Source organism: Andrographis paniculata, unplaced genomic scaffold (assembly GCF_009805555.1).
Source record: "Andrographis paniculata isolate CXL003 unplaced genomic scaffold, ASM980555v1 Contig56END, whole genome shotgun sequence".
Taxonomy (NCBI): domain Eukaryota; kingdom Viridiplantae; phylum Streptophyta; class Magnoliopsida; order Lamiales; family Acanthaceae; genus Andrographis; species Andrographis paniculata.
Window position 1 is genome coordinate 182,016 of NW_026137591.1, and position 17,646 is coordinate 199,661.

The window sequence follows — 17,646 nt, forward strand, 5'->3', positions numbered from 1 at the left end:
TATGTTTTTCAAATACGATACTTTGACTCAAATTCTATCAAGAGTTGAGTTGCACAAAATTTGTATTAATTGAGATATACAGAGTCCAATCTTGATTGTTTGTAATGAAAAGTATAGTGAATGTTGAGAAATAGAGTGTAAGAATACAAAAACTTTTTAGTCCCTCTCACAACATCATCGATCATGTATATATACTATACAGAATTAAACACAAAGAAGCTTCTTATTTAAGCTAAACAAACAAATTGATACGTTGTCTCCTCGATTCATATAATCTGCAATTAGACACATTCCATGTGGGGTTGGATAGGATTGTGATTGACGGCCTCTTGATCTTGCTTGCGCTTGTTCGGCCCGGTAAAGCCAACCATGACAATCCAGAAATTCACTTAATTCTAACTAGCATCCAATATTTATATGTTAATCAATAATAGTGCTTCTTGTATATTGTATAAATTATTATCATATCATATATATTGTCAATTGTTTTGTATTCTATTAGTATAAACAATGCGGTGTTTGTGTTTGTTACACCAAATCCAGAGATTGTGCCTATTTGTTCCATAGATATAATAGATGCGTAAAGCATATGCTGCTTAAAACGTTCCACTAAAACTAACTACAATCCCATCCCATAGATATATTCACAAGTGAGTGCTGCTGCTGCTGCTGCTATGGATGATAACAGAGTCTGAATTCCCGGTGGATACATGAACATTTTCATTTCATTAGTAATGGCTAGATAGATAGATAGTAGATCAGATGTACATATACCTTCCTTCTTTCTTTCTTTCTCCAACTCAAAAAAATATGAGTTAAATCAAGAGTGATGAAAAACAACTTACTTACTTGCCAGGTGAATCACTCCCTCCAAACCTGATTGGGATAATTAATAATTTAATGGCCGCCTTGGCTCCTGACCTGAAATGGAAAATAGCAATAGCAAGTGCGTACTAGCTCAGCTCACAGCTCCCAGCTCCCAGAATGTTGTGTTGTCATTCTACTCTCTCACTCGCTGTCGCTGCTGCTTTATATGTTTATAGTCAGTCAGTCGGTCAATCTGTGTTGTGGAGAACTCAAAAAACAACCAAGTCACTCTTGTCTCAACAAACAAACTCTTTATCGGACAATGCAAAGACAGATGACAATGCAGCAGCAGCAGCAGCAGCAGCAGATTCAATCGAGAGCCAAAGCGGACTAGACTTACTGTCTGTCTGTTGTTGCATATCATGATTACATACATTACATTACATTAAGGAATAACACAATGAAAGATGATGATGGCTCATAGATGCATCAATCAATCAATCAATCAATCAGAATTTGGGACTGTCGACGAATCTGAAGAAGAAGAAACGTAATGGTGGATATGGTCCAAGAAGGTGAGGTGGTGCGGCCTATCTTTGCGCCTCACGTACCCCCCCGCCACTCCCTCCGTGTAGCAATCGTACCCCTCCTCCCCGCTCCTCCTCCACAGCGCCTCCGCGTAGCTCCGGTGCCCGTAGTAGGCTTCCGCCGCCGCCGCCTCCTCCTCCCCCTCCAATGCCACCTCCACCTCCACCGCAAGCCTCTCGTAGTGCCCCTTCACAACGCCTTCCAGCTCGTCGATCTTGGCCAGCGCCGCGGCCGACACGGCGTAGAGCTCGCCGAAGACGCGCTGGCCCCGGCCCGGGAAGTTTAGGAGGAAGGGGACGCGGTAGGGCCCGCAGATGAGAGGGAGCCTCTGCACGGTGCGGCAGGAGCCGAGGAAGCTGGCGTCGCCCGTCGCCATCATATCTTGCAGGAGGGGGTGGTTAGGGAACCCCTGTTTCAAAGTTCCATATACGAATATCTTCACCGATGATGGTGGCTTCGCCTTCGCTTTCGCTTTCGCATTCGGCCCGCCCGCTACCTCCTTCATCACCATGGTTGGCCACGATTGATTCGATTCGATCTGTTCTGTATCATCGGACGAGAACGGCAGCAAATCACGAATCGATCCGATTATTAGAAGTAGTATTTCGCAGCGGCTATTTTCGTCAATGAATTGGAATTGGCGTACCTCACGATTTACAGAGAAAACTTGCAGAAAGTCGACGATATCTTCCGAATCGATTGAAATTACAAAACAGAAAAACACGTCAGATTTGCTCCATAGGCTTCTTCTACATCTCGGAATGGGAATGGGAATGGGAATGGGGGGAGGATGGAACTTAACTTACCATTTTCTCACCGGCCGACGAAGAAGAAGAAGAAGAAGAGGAGGAGGAGGAAAGAAGGTGCGTCTGTCTTTCTTCGTCTTCGTCTTCTCGCGCAACGCAAAGCAAAGAAGACTTGGCATAGGGCTAGGTGTGGAAGGATTTTATTTGTTTTTAAGTAAGTTATTGGGCTTCGGAGCTGGAGCTGAGGATTACACTTGAACCCATTCCAATATTATTAATAATTTATTACTCCATTCAATATAATATATAATTTTTTTTTTATTTTTTATTTTTTAGAAATATAATTATATTTTAAATTTTAAATTTTATAATTTTATAATTTTAATTAAACTATTTATTTATTTTAATTTTAATCTATAATTTTTTTATTGAATAATAATTATTTTTATTAATACATTTTTTAATTACTTATTAATTATAATTTATAAATTCTTGTATATACACTATTTAAATAGGTGTGTTTGAATCGAGTATGGGTACGTTTCTTGTATAAATTTGCATGCCCATATATATATATATATATATAGAAGTCAAATCTCATAGAAAGTGCATGCAGATCCAATTAATAATTAATTAATTAATCAATGTAGCAGCTGTGGGGAGGGTTGGTTGCAACAATGTTGTACAAACTAAACGAGCTAGGCTTCTGATAATAGATTCGATTAGCCAGGATCATCATCATATATATATATATATATATATGCTCAATTAAATTAAATGTTTTCCTAACGTACACAATTGATTTTGTATACCTGATTCCGTTAGTAATTTTATTAGGTATAATCTTTTTAATTAATTATTGTAATATTTCATTTCCTTGATGTGCATATTAATACAATTATCTATTAATATTATTTTTGAAAAATATAATATACATCAATTACATATAATATAATATAAAATATTATTTTTATATTCTCAAAATTTTCTAACAGACAAGTTGTGGGGCCTATGAAATTATGAAACCCGTCCCCTATCAACTCTGTTGCTATTCCTATTAATAAGGTCCGTCTGAGCAAAAAGCATGCAGGTGAAATTAATTTAACTTGAAATGGTGTGCGTATTCATTTGATTTTAATTTGTTCGAAGGACACGTTGGGATTTGATTAAATAAAAAACCTAATTGTTGGAAATAGCATTCAAAACTATGTATAGATGAAGAATGAGAACAAATTAAAATTGAAGACAAAGAGCACAATTTAAAAATTACTGAAAGAAAAAACCCTATTAAAATATATATATGTATGTCAACTGAGAAGAATGTGGCGTGGTCTATCATAACTTAACACCGCTGAACAAATTAAAAGTAATTAAAGAAAAGTTCAACTTGATACATACAATAAAGACAAAAGAGTTTCCAAAGGCAAAATGTAAAATTATAAGGTTGGTCCATGACATTGACATTGACATTGGCATTGATCATAACTAATCTCTACCAAACTCTATCATATATATATATATATATATATATAGTTTCTTAATTTGTCGTTCAAAGCCTCCCTCAAGGCTTTTGAAACTTTATTTTGAAATTCAATTGATTATCTTCATTTTAACTTAGCTTGTTTCCAATGTGTATATTCATTCTGCATGCTACATTTTTTTCAGAAATTTGTATTGTTCTATCAATAAAATCTCAAGTTTGAACTTTGCATAATCAAAGCATCTTCAATAGCAATATAATTTGTCTGCAAAATTTGAGCTAGGATCAATTGCTGTGAATGTGATACCCCAAATTAAGCCAGTTCAATTGTTGTTCTTGCTTCATCATTTATTATTTGGCATAATTACGTACCGAGTTTAGCTAGGAAAAGACATGCAAAAGAAAAAGACACCTAAAATAAAATATTTTGATACCATGATGAAGTTAAAAATAAAAAATGAAATTGAACATAAGAAGTAGAATAAATATATATATATATATATATTGTTTATTTAATGAAAGAAAAAGTCCTATGTAAGGGCACATATAGACACCAAAGCAAAGTAAGCAAAGCTACTTATTAAATAATGTTAAGTAAGAAGACTCTCAGTTTTATCATAACTTATATAAATTAACATAAATTTGGATGTTCTGAGTTTTGATGCACCCAGGAAAAAATAAAAAATAGAGTCTTTATTTAATTGTTTTTTATATTAATGATATAAAAATAATAATTTTTAATTATTCTTAATTGTTTTTGGGTTTTATTTTTTGAATTTGTTTTATTCTATTATAAAATATCTTATCAAAATATATTTAAATAAAATCAAATGAATTTTAATAATATATATTTTCTATTAAAAAAAGGCCCCTTGGGCCGTGAGCATGGGTCCAGGTGGGCCATGGCAGGGCAGGGCCGGCCGTGTATTAATTTTTTATTTGATGCGGATGTACTAGTAATTTATTTGCTCCTTGGAGGCAGTAGGCAGTAGCATTGCAATGCATCCCTTCATTAATTTAATTCTGAGTCAACTCAACTCGCATCAATATGATCCATCCATCCATCCATCATCATCTCTATTTCCTGACTAATGTGATGATGATGCATGGAATTTCATGATTTTATTAGGACAGGACTTATCAATTAATAGTAATTAATTAAACCTCTCAGCATGCATGCAAGAGAGAGATAGATATATATATAGATAAAACGCACCTTACCTTACCTTTTTCTACGATTTTATTCAGAATATATATATATGTATAAACAGGAGGGGGGTTGGGTTGCAGCAATCTTAATTAATTGTACAAAGAATTATTACCATATACTATAATAATAATATCCTTTTAATTATTGTAGTAATATATTTTTCAGATTGAAAGAATCATTTTATTTATTTATTTCGTTACCTTAATCGTATGTTGCCAATTAATTAAGAAGATCAATATATATATATATATATAATATAGGCTTAATTGAAGTATAACTACTTATATGTGCTAACCTGAGATTGAGATTAAGATTGCAATACAACAGCCTCGATCGAGGCCATATTATATATCCTGCAAATTGCGATATTGTATATATACTACTAGCTCCATCATCATCAATTAAGAGGGTGATATGGCGCATAAGCTTTTCTGGGTTGTCGTCCTCCTCGTTTTGACCACAGGCATGCATCCATCCATACTAATTTGTTTTGATTAACTAATTAATTTAATTTAATATACTGCTACTGCTACTAGAGATCGATCGATCGAGTAGAGACTGGTGATAGATATAGATAGAGATAAAGATAAAGATAAAACTATTGAAATTGAATTTGCAGTGATGGGAGCGGGGAGGGGGAGGGGGAGGGCAGCGAAGGTATGCTCGGCGAGAGTGGCGCTGAAGCAGGTGGGATCGTGCTCGCTGTTGCTGCCGGTGTGCCAGTCGGAGTGCTTCAAGCGCTACAACGGCAACGGCGTCTGCTCGTCTACTGCTGCCGCGCCTCCAGGGGCTTCCTCCTCCGCCATCTGCACCTGCACCTACCTTTGCTAGCTAATTGCTTCCCTTTCCCTACCTCCCTCCCCAAATTATATAATGAATGGAACCCTAACCAACCAAAAACAAAAACCAAAGGGCAGGGATAGGGATAGGGATATATAATAGTATGTTCCCAATAATAATAATAATAATAATAATAATAATTCAACAAATTCTGAGTATTATTATATTGATAATTAATATTGCAGTACTATATTAGTCCTCTCTTCTTCTTGCACGTCCCTAATTATATATCTTTCATTCTCATCTTTTTAATTAACCTCCTTCGTTTCATCCATGTTATAAAACTAAATACAGCAGCAGCAGGAGGCAGATCAGATTCAGATGGCAATGGCGAACAAGATGTAAAGGAAGGTCGTCCTGTCCTGTCCTGTCCTAAGCAACATCCATCCATCAATTCAGATTCAGATTAGGATTTAGGCTTGTCGATTGTGTTTCTGTGCTTAAATCCCATTGCCATTGCCATTCCCAATTTCATCCATTCAACATAAAATATTTCGTTTTAAAAAAAAAACAGATCGAAAACTACAACTTCGCAAGCTTAATTAGCTTATTGTGTCTCACTGATGAATTACACCTTCCAAATCCGCCCTGTAACCCTTAACTTAAGTCTTGCTCCTGCTTCTGCTTCTGCAACCGATTCTCCGCCGAGGCCGTGGCCCGACATGTAGAGCGCCATGCTCCGTGGAATTATGAGCCCATCTTGGCTGTCGCGGACTTTTCTGTGGCTGTCGCGGATGCTCCTCGGGATGCCTTGCCACACCATCTTACGCCCCCCTCCCCCCACCTCCAGCGAGTAGCAGAACTTCCTTGCCTCGCCGTCCTCCCCCATGAATCGCAAGAACGCCATGTACACCGGCGCCCGACTCCCCAGCAAGAAAGCCTCAAAGTGCAGACAGAACTGTCTCCCGAAACAATTGAATACCTAACAAACAAACAAACAAACATCACTGAAGATCGAAAGAATGATGCTGCTGCTGCCATCACTCGACAACTTACGGTTAGCATCCACGTGGCATTCTCAACTTCCAGTGGATTGGATTTCACGTATCTATGATTGAAAGTGCACCCGTCGTGCATGTCCACCGAGTGATCCTCCTTAAGATGGGCCACCAGAAAGGGGATGTCGCCTGTCACAGGGCACTCCGAGCTGGCGTAGGGGCAGCTGTAGGGCCGAAATGAGCAGTGCTTCTCGTGCTTGTGCTTCCCGTAGAAAGGGCACAGTTCATGGCACCCGAGATTCTGATACCTGCAGGGAAGCTCCAGTGATTCCGCCACTTTCTCCAAAGCCAAACACCTTATGTTCCCAAGCTCAAACCGGCAACTTGGGCAGCAGCTATGGACTTTCTTGCAGTTTGTACACAAGGTATGGCCATTTGGGCACTGTACAAGAGAGACAAATTCTGTAGTAAAGTGATCGACTAAAAGCACATCGTATTCCCGACTGAGATACAAAAAATCAATCCAAATATCTAACAGGTCAATGAACAACAAAAGGGATTGATGCAAGAAACCATGTACAAACCAACCTGGTGAATTGGAGGATACATCGACTCTGCGCAAGTAGGACACTGAAGAAGCTCGTGCACGCCATTTACCCCTCGCTTTTCTGCCGCCAAAATACTACTTTTAGAAACAGAACTGCTGCTCTCTATCTTCTTCGTCACTATTTCATAATTTGCGTACTTGGGATTCGATTCAAGACCATCTCTGCACACTGCACCCCCTTTAGCCATTATTCGCAGCTTCGAAGCTCAGGGCAAGTGAGAAATCTGACACGAATCAAGTGAATGTTGATCTAACCTCCAGATTACAAGTATGTAATGTATCCTGAAATCAATAATTAAACTAGAAGAACATTAGCAACACCTAATACAGAATAATGCTGCTTTTCTGGCTAATTGGTCAAACAGGAATAAGCAGTGATGTGTGTAGTGGACGGACACCACAGACACTACTATGGTTCTTAAATACTATTATGGTTGAAACACTAATTGAAGTCTGCCATTAATAATTAATCAGCCCTGACCAACTCAAAAGACTTTGTTTTTCCTTTGGCTGCTTTCTCCATTTTTGGTGGGGTTTGGTAGATGGTATAAAATTAACTTGGATCAGATCAGATTCCACCACCAACCTTTCATTACAAAATCAACAAAAAGACAACTCTTTCCTTTTCAGGAACAGGAAAGAATCAGCCTGGTTTCATGACTTGAAATGCCGACGAACATGCCAATGATTAGTATGAGCAATACTTAAAGATCTTTTTCTTAGTTTTCCCTTCAGATAATGGAAAAGGAGATACACGTCGCATAAAAAAAGAAACTTAAAATGTTCGGGATAACACGAAATAAAGAAGCATGGTTGAGAGCTACTATTAAGGTAATGCATATGAACGGACAGCCGAACAACCATTACCAGGTTCTTCCTCCACCCCCCACCCTGCAGCTATTTAATTAAAATTCTGTGGCACCCAATGAATTTAGAAATGAAGGAATTGAATTTTCAAATGGAAATGATTAGCTGTTGCTTACCATCAATAAATAAAAGTGACAAACCAGAAGAAAAACAAGTCCACACAAAAACAAACACCACTACTTAGGAACCTCTTCACTGAATATAACAAACAACAAATAAAAATTAATAAATTCAGGTCTGCTGCCGAAACCAAAGCAGTTATAATGATTACCTAGTATATTGCCTTACATTCACCATGTTCAACAACCAGTAACCTCACACTCAGTATGTTATGTATATGGAAGAAGATGGTCCAACAGAAAGCAGTATGTACTGCAGCAGTTCTCTCCCACAATCCTACTTTTGTTTCGACGGAGATGGAATTCGCATGTGTATCAGTAATTATTCAGACCAGTTAAAACCCTTCTGAGGAGGAAAAGAACAGCAATAAAGACAAGCTCATCTCACATGCCCAAAAAGGTCTGTCCCAGTCAAAGAAAGTTCAAAAATTTTGGAAACAGGTTAAAACCCCACGCCCAAAAACAGTAGGCGAGAAAAAGAAAGCTCATTTTGAGATTTTTGACCCCTCCGTGTCTTCCGCAATCAAACAGTGATCAATTCCGAAGAAAATAGTTTGGATTTTTTTTACTGCGAAACCGAACATTGAGGGGGGGAAACATATATATAGATATATTATCAAACTCATCTGCTCTCTGGAGAGAATAGCAAATACGAGAGGGCTTTCCGCAGAACAGTAAGCAAGAAAACAAGATCTTTGCCAGAATCAAGCAGCGTGGATTACCTGAGTTAGAAGAAATTGAAAGGGCACGGCGCAAGATTAATCTTTTCTTGTCTGCTGTCCTCCATTTTTCTGTTTTTCTGTAAGTTCTTTTTCTTGACTGCGAGGGAGAGTTGGTATGGGGAAGATGGGAATGCTCGTTTAAATTGATTGCTATATAGATCAACTTATCTAGCCCAGGACTTGCACTAGCATTAGCAGTAGTACAACGCAACCTAATAATAAGTTGAATGAATTGAATTTGTCTGTCAGCACTCAGCACCTATATTATAATAATGTCACTCCAACTCAGTCAAAGTTCGGCTTCCACTGCACTGCTTGGGCCAATTTGGTTCGTTGTTGAGAGAAAGTAGTAGTAGTAGTAATCACAATTTAGGGAAGTATGCATTAATTAATTAATAAATTTACATATCAGAATCAAGAATCGAAAGATAGGTTTGATGCGGCTGGCACAAGCGAAGACGCTCACTCTCCCCTCTCCATCTCATCATCAACTTTATGGTTTTAACATTTGATTTATGGCTATGAAAATGAATTATACTCTCCCTCCCTTCAGAATTATAATTTTAGTTAGATTAGACATAAAATAAAATTTAAAAAATATTAATATTATATTGATAATGAAAAAAACTATTGATACGATAGCGAATAAAAAATATGAATATTAGTATTATATTGACAATAGGTAAAAAATATAAATAAAATATTTTTGATAAAAATAATAAAAAAGACTATTATATTCGAAAGAAATGAATATTAACGTAAGCATGCGTGAAAATTAATGAAATGCGACTCGGCGGTCCTTTCGAATTTCGATTCCGGTTCGGTTAGAAAACTGCGAGCCGAACCGCCAGTTCGAAAACAGATTGGGCGAGTGTAAATCCTTCGCTTCACTCTCTTCACTTTCATTTCGTTTCCCCGCCCGCCGAGTACTGAAGATTCAGAATACTCTCCTGACGCGACGCCCCAACCGCCGTCGCCACTCTGGGCAACCCTCTTCCTGCCTCCCGTCCGCTGCCATGGAAGACGACGCCCAAAGAGCCGTGGATCTAGTCAAGGAACTGGTGCATAGGCTACTTAGCACCTCCAACCTTCAAACCCACCAAGGATACGATCAAGCCCTCAAGTACTCCCTCCGGATACTATCCAGCCGAATGACGCCCTCCATTGCCGCCGACGAGTCCGCTATGGTGGAATCTATTAAGCGACGTCTTGCCACCGCCGGTAAGTCCTCCGAAGCCCTAACATTTTCCGATCTTTGCACAAAATTTTCGATGAAAAATGGTCAGGGGAGCGTGAAAAATAAGTGGGCTGTACTCTATTTGTTGAAAACTATATCCGAGGATCGGAAAGTGGGGAAAAATCAGTTTCCCAGTAGAATTTCCGGTGGGCTTTTAGATTCCGCATTGGTCGGGGGATTGCCCACATTGTTTGGGGGCGATGGGCTGAGTGGTGGTTCTGGTGGACTCGGGAAAAATAGCGATAATTTAAGTGTTGGAAGGTTTGCAGATGGATTTGACGATTTAAGGGGTTCTGAAAATGTTAGGAAGTTGAGGAATTCGGGTAATTTGGAAATGTTGGATAAGAATCGAGGTGAGAGGCAGTTGAGTGCTAGCTTGAGTGATGAATTCAGTGGGTTGAGAGCAAGTGAGCATGTGGAGAAGCTGCAAAATGGGGGCATATTGGTGTTGTCCAAGGACCCTGAAAATATTCGTGATATGGCCTACAGGGAGTTGATCGATTTGATTAAGGAAGAAAGTGAGGTTTCAGAAGCTGTGTTGGTTAGAGATGTGCTGTATGTTTGTCAAGGGATTAATGGAAAGTATGTGAAGTTTGATGAGAAGGCAGATGCTTATGTGCTACCAGAGTTGGTTAAGGTGCCTCGGGCTACAAGGATTATGATACGGAAGCTTTGTGAACTCGGCTGGCTGTTTAGGAAAGTGAAGCAGTACATTACTGTAAGTATGGATCAATTTCCTGCCAAGGATGTTGGGACTGTTGGGCAGGCTTTTTGTGCTGCTTTACAAGATGAGTTATCGGAGTATTATAAGTTACTGGCGGTGCTTGAAGCACAGGCTATGAATCCTATTCCATTGGTTCAAGAAAATGCAAGCTCAGGGAATTATCTGTCATTGAGGAGATTATCCGTTTGGTTTTCTGAACCCCTGGTGAAGATGAGGCTTATGGCTGTTTTAGTTGATAGCTGTAAGGTCTTGAAAGGAGGGGCCATGGCTGGGGCAATCCATATGCATGCTCAACACGGTGATCCCCTTGTGAATGATTTTATGAAGAGGTTACTTCGGAGGGTTTGTTCACCGCTTTTTGAAATGGTTAGGAGCTGGGTTTTGGAAGGGGAGCTTGAGGACATTTTTGCAGAGTTTTTTGTCTTAAGCCAGCCTGTAAAGGCAGAGTCTCTTTGGAGGGAAGGGTATCTTCTCCATGATGCAATGCTTCCTGCTTTCATTTCACAATCGCTTGCTCAACGCATCCTGCGAACAGGGAAATCAATTAATTTCCTGAGAGTCTGTTGTGAGGACCGGGGATGGGCTGATGCTGCAGCAGGGACCGGTACTAGGAGAGGTGGTCTTGGATATGGTGAAACCGATGCTCTTGATTCCCTAGTTACTGACGCTGCAAAGAGGATAGATAAGCATTTGTTGGATGTGATGTATAAACAATACAAATTCAAGGAGCATTGCCTTGCAATTAAGCGATATCTACTTCTTGGACAAGGTGATTTTGTTCAGTACCTAATGGATATTGTTGGCCCAGAGCTTTCTGAAGCTGCCAACACCATAAGCTACTTCAAACTTGCTGGATTATTGGAAACAGCAATTAGGTCATCAAATGCACAGTATGATGATCCTGATATTCTTGAAAGGTTAAGGGTAAAATTGATGCCACATAACACTGGAGATAGAGGATGGGATGTTTTTTCATTGGAATATGATGCAAGGGTTCCACTAAATACTATTTTTACCGAGTCTGTTATGTCTAGGTATCTAAGAATCTTCAACTTTTTGTGGAAGCTAAGAAGGGTAGAGCATGCGCTGACTAGTGTTTGGAAAACTATGAAACCGAATTGTGTCACTCCCCGGTTCTTTTCTAAGTTGCCAAATGCTGTTAAATCACAGTTGATTTTGACATCAAGGAAGTGTCAAGTGCTTTGGGGTGAAATGAATCATTTTGTTTCAAATCTGCAGTACTATATTATGTTTGAAGTTTTGGAAGTGTCCTGGTCTATTTTGTCGAAGGAATTGGAAGCAGCTAAAGATCTTGATGGTCTGCTTGAGGCACACGAGAAGTACCTGTATTCAATTTTTGAAAAGTCTCTCCTTGGGGAACGGTCTCAACACCTGAATAAGACTCTCTTTACCTTGTTTGATCACATATTGCGCTTCAAAAGTCATGCTGATCGACTATATGAAGGCATAAGTGAGATGCAATCAAGGTATTGAATATATATGTTTCAGTAAACTAGTATATATTATATATATGTATATAAGTCGTCTAATTTATTTTGTGTTTCAGAGCCATGGACTCCTCTCGGGATAAGGCTCAATTACAGAAACCAAGTAACAAATCTTCAGAACCTAGCTCCTGGCTCGGTGAAGGCAGGAAAGAACTAACCCGCCGTGCTGGAGAGTTTCTTCGAAACATGGGACAGGATATCCATGCAAACGCCAAGGAGTTTTCATCAGCTTTTGAGAGTTTTATTTCTCTATTGCCCATACAACAACACGTGGACTTGAAGTTCCTCATGTTTAGACTGGACTTCACTGAATTTTACAGCCAACTAAGACCCGGCACAGGTGGGACTTTTTTGTAGCATTAACCTCGACAATATGCTGAAGGGCACTGCAGTTTATCAGCAGCATGTTTTTTCATACTGGTGCACATCTTCTGAACCAGTGCTATCTATGTCTTGTGCTAGCTTACAATGGTCTTGCTTGTATAGTGTTTTGGTTTGCAATATCAGTGATTTTCCATGCCATTGATTAGTTAAGCTGATGTGTTGTTTTAGGTTGTCCATTGATTGGTTAAGGTTTTTTTCTCTATGGTTTTACTAGCTATATATCACTCATGGTCCTGTAAGCCTATGGATAGGCTTGGTATTATTGTGTTTAAAGAGAAGTTGTAATTGGTTTTCTTGATTTCTCTGTTTTCAATATGTTAGGGTTGTGCAATACGTGATTGATATGGCTTGCCTACTTGTGAGAGGAATGATTTGGTATTTTATTTGTTTCTCCTTTTAATTTTTGTCATTATTTTGCAACTATTGCTGATACTTGTGAAACTGCTAAAGCAAAACTTCTATAGCCTTCTAGGATCAACTACGACTTTCCTTTCCTTTCCTTCCACAAAAACAATCTGCACCGAACCAGCCAACCAGCCCTCTTCTTCTTTTTTGAACCCCACGCACTGAATTCTGTCCAATTGAAAACTGCGCTCACCCACACCATATCAAGAGACAAGAATGGCAAGGATGGGCGAGGGCGCCAAGCTTTGGATAGCTTAGAATTATAAGCTCTGTGTGTGTGGGGATGTTTGTTGATGCTTATGTATGTGTGTATGCTTTTGATGAGGTTGAACCTGGAATTACTACTGTGAAGCTGACACACAAAGACGTGCCTGAGGAAGACAGGTTAGTCACCCTACTACTACTGTTCTTGTTTGTTTGTTCTCTTTGATTGATTCGGAGTTGTTTCATGATTTGAATGGAGTGTTATTGCTTGTGGTGTGTTCCATGATCTGTTTATCTATCTATCTGATTTCATTGATTATTAACCTGGCCGGTCGGCCTTCCTGCACTATTTCGATTTTATCCATCTGAGTGTTGTTTGTAAGTGTATGTTTTGGTGGTAAGTGATGAAATGCAATGGAACATCATTACAGGACAGGTAGCATTTCTTACTCTAGTAATCAGTTAATGTATCTCTGTATGTGATTGATTTTGATCCATCCATTTGGCTTCGCACCTAAACAAGAAGAGAAGCTGAAAAAGATAGGGGACCTGATGAATGACAGCCACTACGGCTGCAGTGTCTTGTACGAGTGCAGGTGCGAATCCATGACACACTCGATGAATTACAGGGTAGAAAGTTTAAAAAAACTTTTTTTTCTGTATACCTGGTCTTATTAATCTGATCCTTTGTGTGACTTGCCTTTATAATCAGCTGTCCTGAATTGGAAGAGCTTGTAGAGAGGTTTGCCATGACAATGGTGCTCTGGGAGCAAGGCTTACAGGAAATGGATGGGGTGGTTGTGCTGTTGCTCTGGTCAAGGAGAACATTGTTCCACACAATTTAACCTTAATTTGAAGGTTAGCGTCGCCTGCGTCTCAGTTTCAATTGGATATATTTATATATCATCTGAACATCAACATGAACACGGTGGCCATTGAATTGGTGGTTTCGGGAGCAGTTTTCCAGTCACGAATCGACGAGGGGGTTATCCAGAAAGATGATCTTGGCGGCATCAGCCACAGGTCAAGCTGCTGCATTTTGTATACTATCTTCTTTAGTTTCTTTTAGCGAGCAGTTTGATTCTTCAAAGTAGAATCAATGGAGTGAAGTAAATGCCATTGTAAGCCAACTGATGTCCATGCTATGGTTGCTTGCTTGTTAAGAAGGTTTCTTTGCTCATGTATTGGGAGGGAGAAATGGCTGATTGTGGTGGTTGTGGGATATTAAAACTCCATTTATGTAATGTAAAATGTTCTTTACAGACTAGTAGGGTTTAGGGTTTATGGTTGCCTCCTCATATCGAATTTTTTTTATTTTATTAGTGACAATAATTAGTTCGTTTGTCTTTTAAAATTTAATTTTTGAACTAATATCTAAAATAATTCATTTCCCCACCCTCATTATATACTATCTTTTAAAATGTACTTTTATTAAAAAATAATATAATAATAATGGATACACACGCACGCTCAGCATCCATCATGCGCTAAGATCGTAATAAATACACGTGAACATTTTTTTATCCAACGTAACAACACATAATTATTAATTATGGTGTCGACCCGGTCCGGTCCGTATACATCACCGTCACCGCGGCAACTTCTTCCCTGTTAGACCCAAAATAGCATTTACGTTATTCACGTAGATATTTTATTACCTGTGAACTTTATTTTCCTATAGAAACCAAAACAAACACGTAGTAGTTAAGTAGGACTGCGACTGCCCCACTGCCCATGGGATTTGATTCGTATATCTGTTGTGATATTAATTTCAGGATCCATCCATCCATCCATATATCTGATCTGATCATATTCATTGGTTCTATTGATTGAATTTGAAGTAGGAGAGACCAAGCGACTCGATTCTGCACCACTCCAAACTCTCCTTTCTCCATCGCCACTATCGATCAGATAATAAGTGAGTGATGAAGAATTAATTACTTGCTTAATTAAGCAAAGCTGAAAGATGGGCATTCATGGCGGCGGCGCTGCTAACTTCATCACAATCTCAGTCTCATCACCGTCAGGCGTCAACCCACAGATCATTGATTAGCCGGAGAACACTAGTTGCTAATCTCCCCTACTTCCTCATCGTCTTCCTAGCCTTCACCTTCACCTCTACTTTTCTCCTTGCTTCTTCACCCACCGCTCTTATTTCTCCAACACCCCTTCCATGTCTGCGTCTACTTCTCCTCCTCCCAGTAGTCCAAGAGTAGTACTACTGCATCGTCGGGATCACAACAATATTACTCACCATTCTCGTAAATCAGCAGCAGCAGTCTTGCAGCCGTATACTAATAATCATTCGAAACCGGGCTCTTCAGATCCGAACCTGATGAAGGGGTGTGACATGTTCGAGGCCGAGGGGGAATGGGTTAGGGATGAGTCGTCATCGTACCCGCTCTACAAGCCTGCAGGTTCTTACACCCTCATCGATGACCAGTTCAATTGCTTCTGATCATGCTTACTACAAACTCAGATGGAAGCCCATTGCCTCTGCCTGCACCCTCCCCAGGTTCATTCCTTCATTCATATTAGATATCATCATCATCATCCATCTCATTAATTAATCAATTCCAGGATGGATGGCAAGCGAATGCTGGAGCTATTGAGAGGGAAGAGGCTCGTCTTTGTCAGCGATTCCCTGAATCGAAACATGTGGGAATCCCTCGTTTGCATCCTCAAGAACTCCCTCCAAGATCCCAACAAAGCTTTCGAGCAATCCGGCCGCCGAAACTTCCGATCCCAAGCTGCTGCTACTGCAGCTTCTTTCTCATTTGTCTTTCAGGTATGTATGTATGTATGTATGTATATATATATGTCTTGAATTAATGAATTGAATTGAATTTAATTGGTTTAGGAGTATAACAGCACGGTGGAGTTCTTCGTGGCGCCATTCCTGGTTCAGGAATGGGAATATTCCGGGAGAAGAAGGAAACGCTCCGGCTGGACACGATGCGAAGAGACGCAGAGAGATGCAAAGACGCGGTCGGGAACATGTTCAACACAGGCAACTGGTGGACCCACGACAAGACGTCGGCGGGGAAGGATTAGTACCAGGAGGGGAGGGGGGCCACGTGCACCGCCACCTCAATGTTCTGGAGGCCTTCCGGAGGGGTCTGACGACGTGGGGGAGATGGGTGGACGCCAACGTGAACACTTGCTCGACGGCCGTCTTCTTCGGCGGGTACTCGGCGGCGGGGGAGACGGAGCCGGTGAAGAAGAAAGAGGATCTGGCGCGGTACCCGGCGATGATGGGGGTGGCGGAGGGCGTGCTGCGGAGGATGAAGACCCCCGTGGGGTACCTGACGGGGATGACGGAGTAACGCAAGGACGGGCATCCCTCCGGCTACCGGAATCGGAAGTCGATCGGTGAGCCGGAGGACTGCAGCCATTGGTGTCTGCCGGACGCCTGGAATGAGATCCTCTACGCGCAGCTAGCTCCTGCTCAGATCACTCGGACAGGTATATCAGCATCATAGGATTCAATGATGATGATTTGATGATTCTAAACAAAGTTGATAGTTTCAATTTGGCGGTGACATGACAGCACACCAAACACATACAAAAAGCAATACAAGAATACAAGAATACAATACGTATTATCATTGATTTTTAAAACATAAAATTACATTCACAATTAAAGCGTATTAAATTTTAGAGTGCACACCTTTAACATGCTCCACATGAACAATCCCCACATATGTGTGTGTGTGTATATATATATATGTGGGGTTGGGGTTGGGGTGGGGGTGCGGAAGTTACGTTGCAGAGTGCAGCAGTGCTTCATATTCATATTATTATTAATAAAGTTTAACTCTGTAATATCTTAATTTATTGGATATTTAGGATGAATTGAAAATGAAGCCTTCAAGGATATGATAATAGTATATTTTTATAAGTAGATGGTCCTCGATTTTGTAAGATTGAAAGTGATTGGAATTAATAAATTTTGAAATATGAAAGCTTCTGAAAATCAATGGAAGATGATGTATCTTTTTATTATTAGAAAAATTGGTTCCGTCAGTGCACAGATGCTGAAATAAAGATAGAATATTTATATATGTCTCATGTTGCAATTATATTTTATTTTCAGTTTGGAACTATATACATATGCTAATTAATTCAGCCTCCAGCCGCCAAATAGTATCTATTTATTTATATATAAACCAACGATTTATTAGCTGCTCGTGTTATACTTTTCTCATACATTTCCTATCAAATCTTTTTTCAAAATTATCTTATTATCTACCACTCATA

General features: G+C 39.7%; 4 protein-coding genes and 1 pseudogene across 11 annotated transcripts; 3 read left to right on the forward strand and 2 right to left on the reverse strand.

Moving 5' to 3' along the window:
• Positions 1-1,142: 1,142 nt before the first annotated feature.
• Positions 1,143-2,350, reverse strand: LOC127256803 (putative gamma-glutamylcyclotransferase At3g02910). Of its 3 annotated transcripts, none has more exons than XM_051283006.1 (3): positions 2,202-2,350; positions 2,042-2,082; positions 1,143-1,933 (listed from the first exon to the last, which is right to left on the reverse strand). In XM_051283006.1, the coding sequence occupies exon 3, from the start codon at positions 1,904-1,906 to the stop codon at positions 1,313-1,315; it is 594 nt and encodes a 197-aa protein (XP_051138963.1). In that variant the 5' UTR covers positions 1,907-1,933; positions 2,042-2,082; positions 2,202-2,350; the 3' UTR covers positions 1,143-1,312. The 3 variants fall into 3 exon arrangements, with proteins under 3 accessions (XP_051138963.1, XP_051138962.1, XP_051138964.1); XM_051283005.1 differs by having other exon boundaries at positions 1,143-1,938; XM_051283007.1 differs by lacking the exon at positions 2,202-2,350 and having other exon boundaries at positions 2,042-2,195.
• Positions 2,351-5,093: 2,743 nt separating this feature from the next.
• On the forward strand, positions 5,094-5,851 carry LOC127256548 (defensin-like protein 163). The gene is made up of 2 exons (XM_051282605.1): positions 5,094-5,294; positions 5,451-5,851. Exons 1-2 carry the CDS (start codon positions 5,246-5,248, stop codon positions 5,660-5,662), a joined length of 261 nt encoding a protein of 86 aa, XP_051138562.1. The 5' UTR covers positions 5,094-5,245; the 3' UTR covers positions 5,663-5,851.
• Positions 5,852-6,006: 155 nt separating this feature from the next.
• LOC127256547 (putative E3 ubiquitin-protein ligase SINAT1) lies at positions 6,007-9,118 on the reverse strand. 6 transcript variants are annotated; one of them, XM_051282601.1, is made up of 5 exons: positions 8,925-9,118; positions 8,355-8,548; positions 7,198-7,440; positions 6,668-7,051; positions 6,007-6,593 (listed from the first exon to the last, which is right to left on the reverse strand). In XM_051282601.1, the coding sequence occupies exons 3-5, from the start codon at positions 7,402-7,404 to the stop codon at positions 6,240-6,242; spliced, it is 945 nt and encodes a 314-aa protein (XP_051138558.1). In that variant the 5' UTR covers positions 7,405-7,440; positions 8,355-8,548; positions 8,925-9,118; the 3' UTR covers positions 6,007-6,239. The 6 variants fall into 6 exon arrangements, with proteins under 6 accessions (XP_051138558.1, XP_051138561.1, XP_051138560.1 ...); XM_051282603.1 differs by having other exon boundaries at positions 6,008-6,593; positions 7,198-7,498; positions 8,355-8,545; XM_051282598.1 differs by having other exon boundaries at positions 6,008-6,593; positions 7,198-7,498.
• Positions 9,119-9,815: 697 nt separating this feature from the next.
• On the forward strand, positions 9,816-13,075 carry LOC127256690 (gamma-tubulin complex component 3). The gene is made up of 2 exons (XM_051282826.1): positions 9,816-12,372; positions 12,453-13,075. Exons 1-2 carry the CDS (start codon positions 9,941-9,943, stop codon positions 12,748-12,750), a joined length of 2,730 nt encoding a protein of 909 aa, XP_051138783.1. The 5' UTR covers positions 9,816-9,940; the 3' UTR covers positions 12,751-13,075.
• Positions 13,076-15,095: 2,020 nt separating this feature from the next.
• LOC127256731 (protein trichome birefringence-like) lies at positions 15,096-17,303 on the forward strand (annotated as a pseudogene).
• The last annotated feature ends 343 nt before the right edge of the window (positions 17,304-17,646 follow it).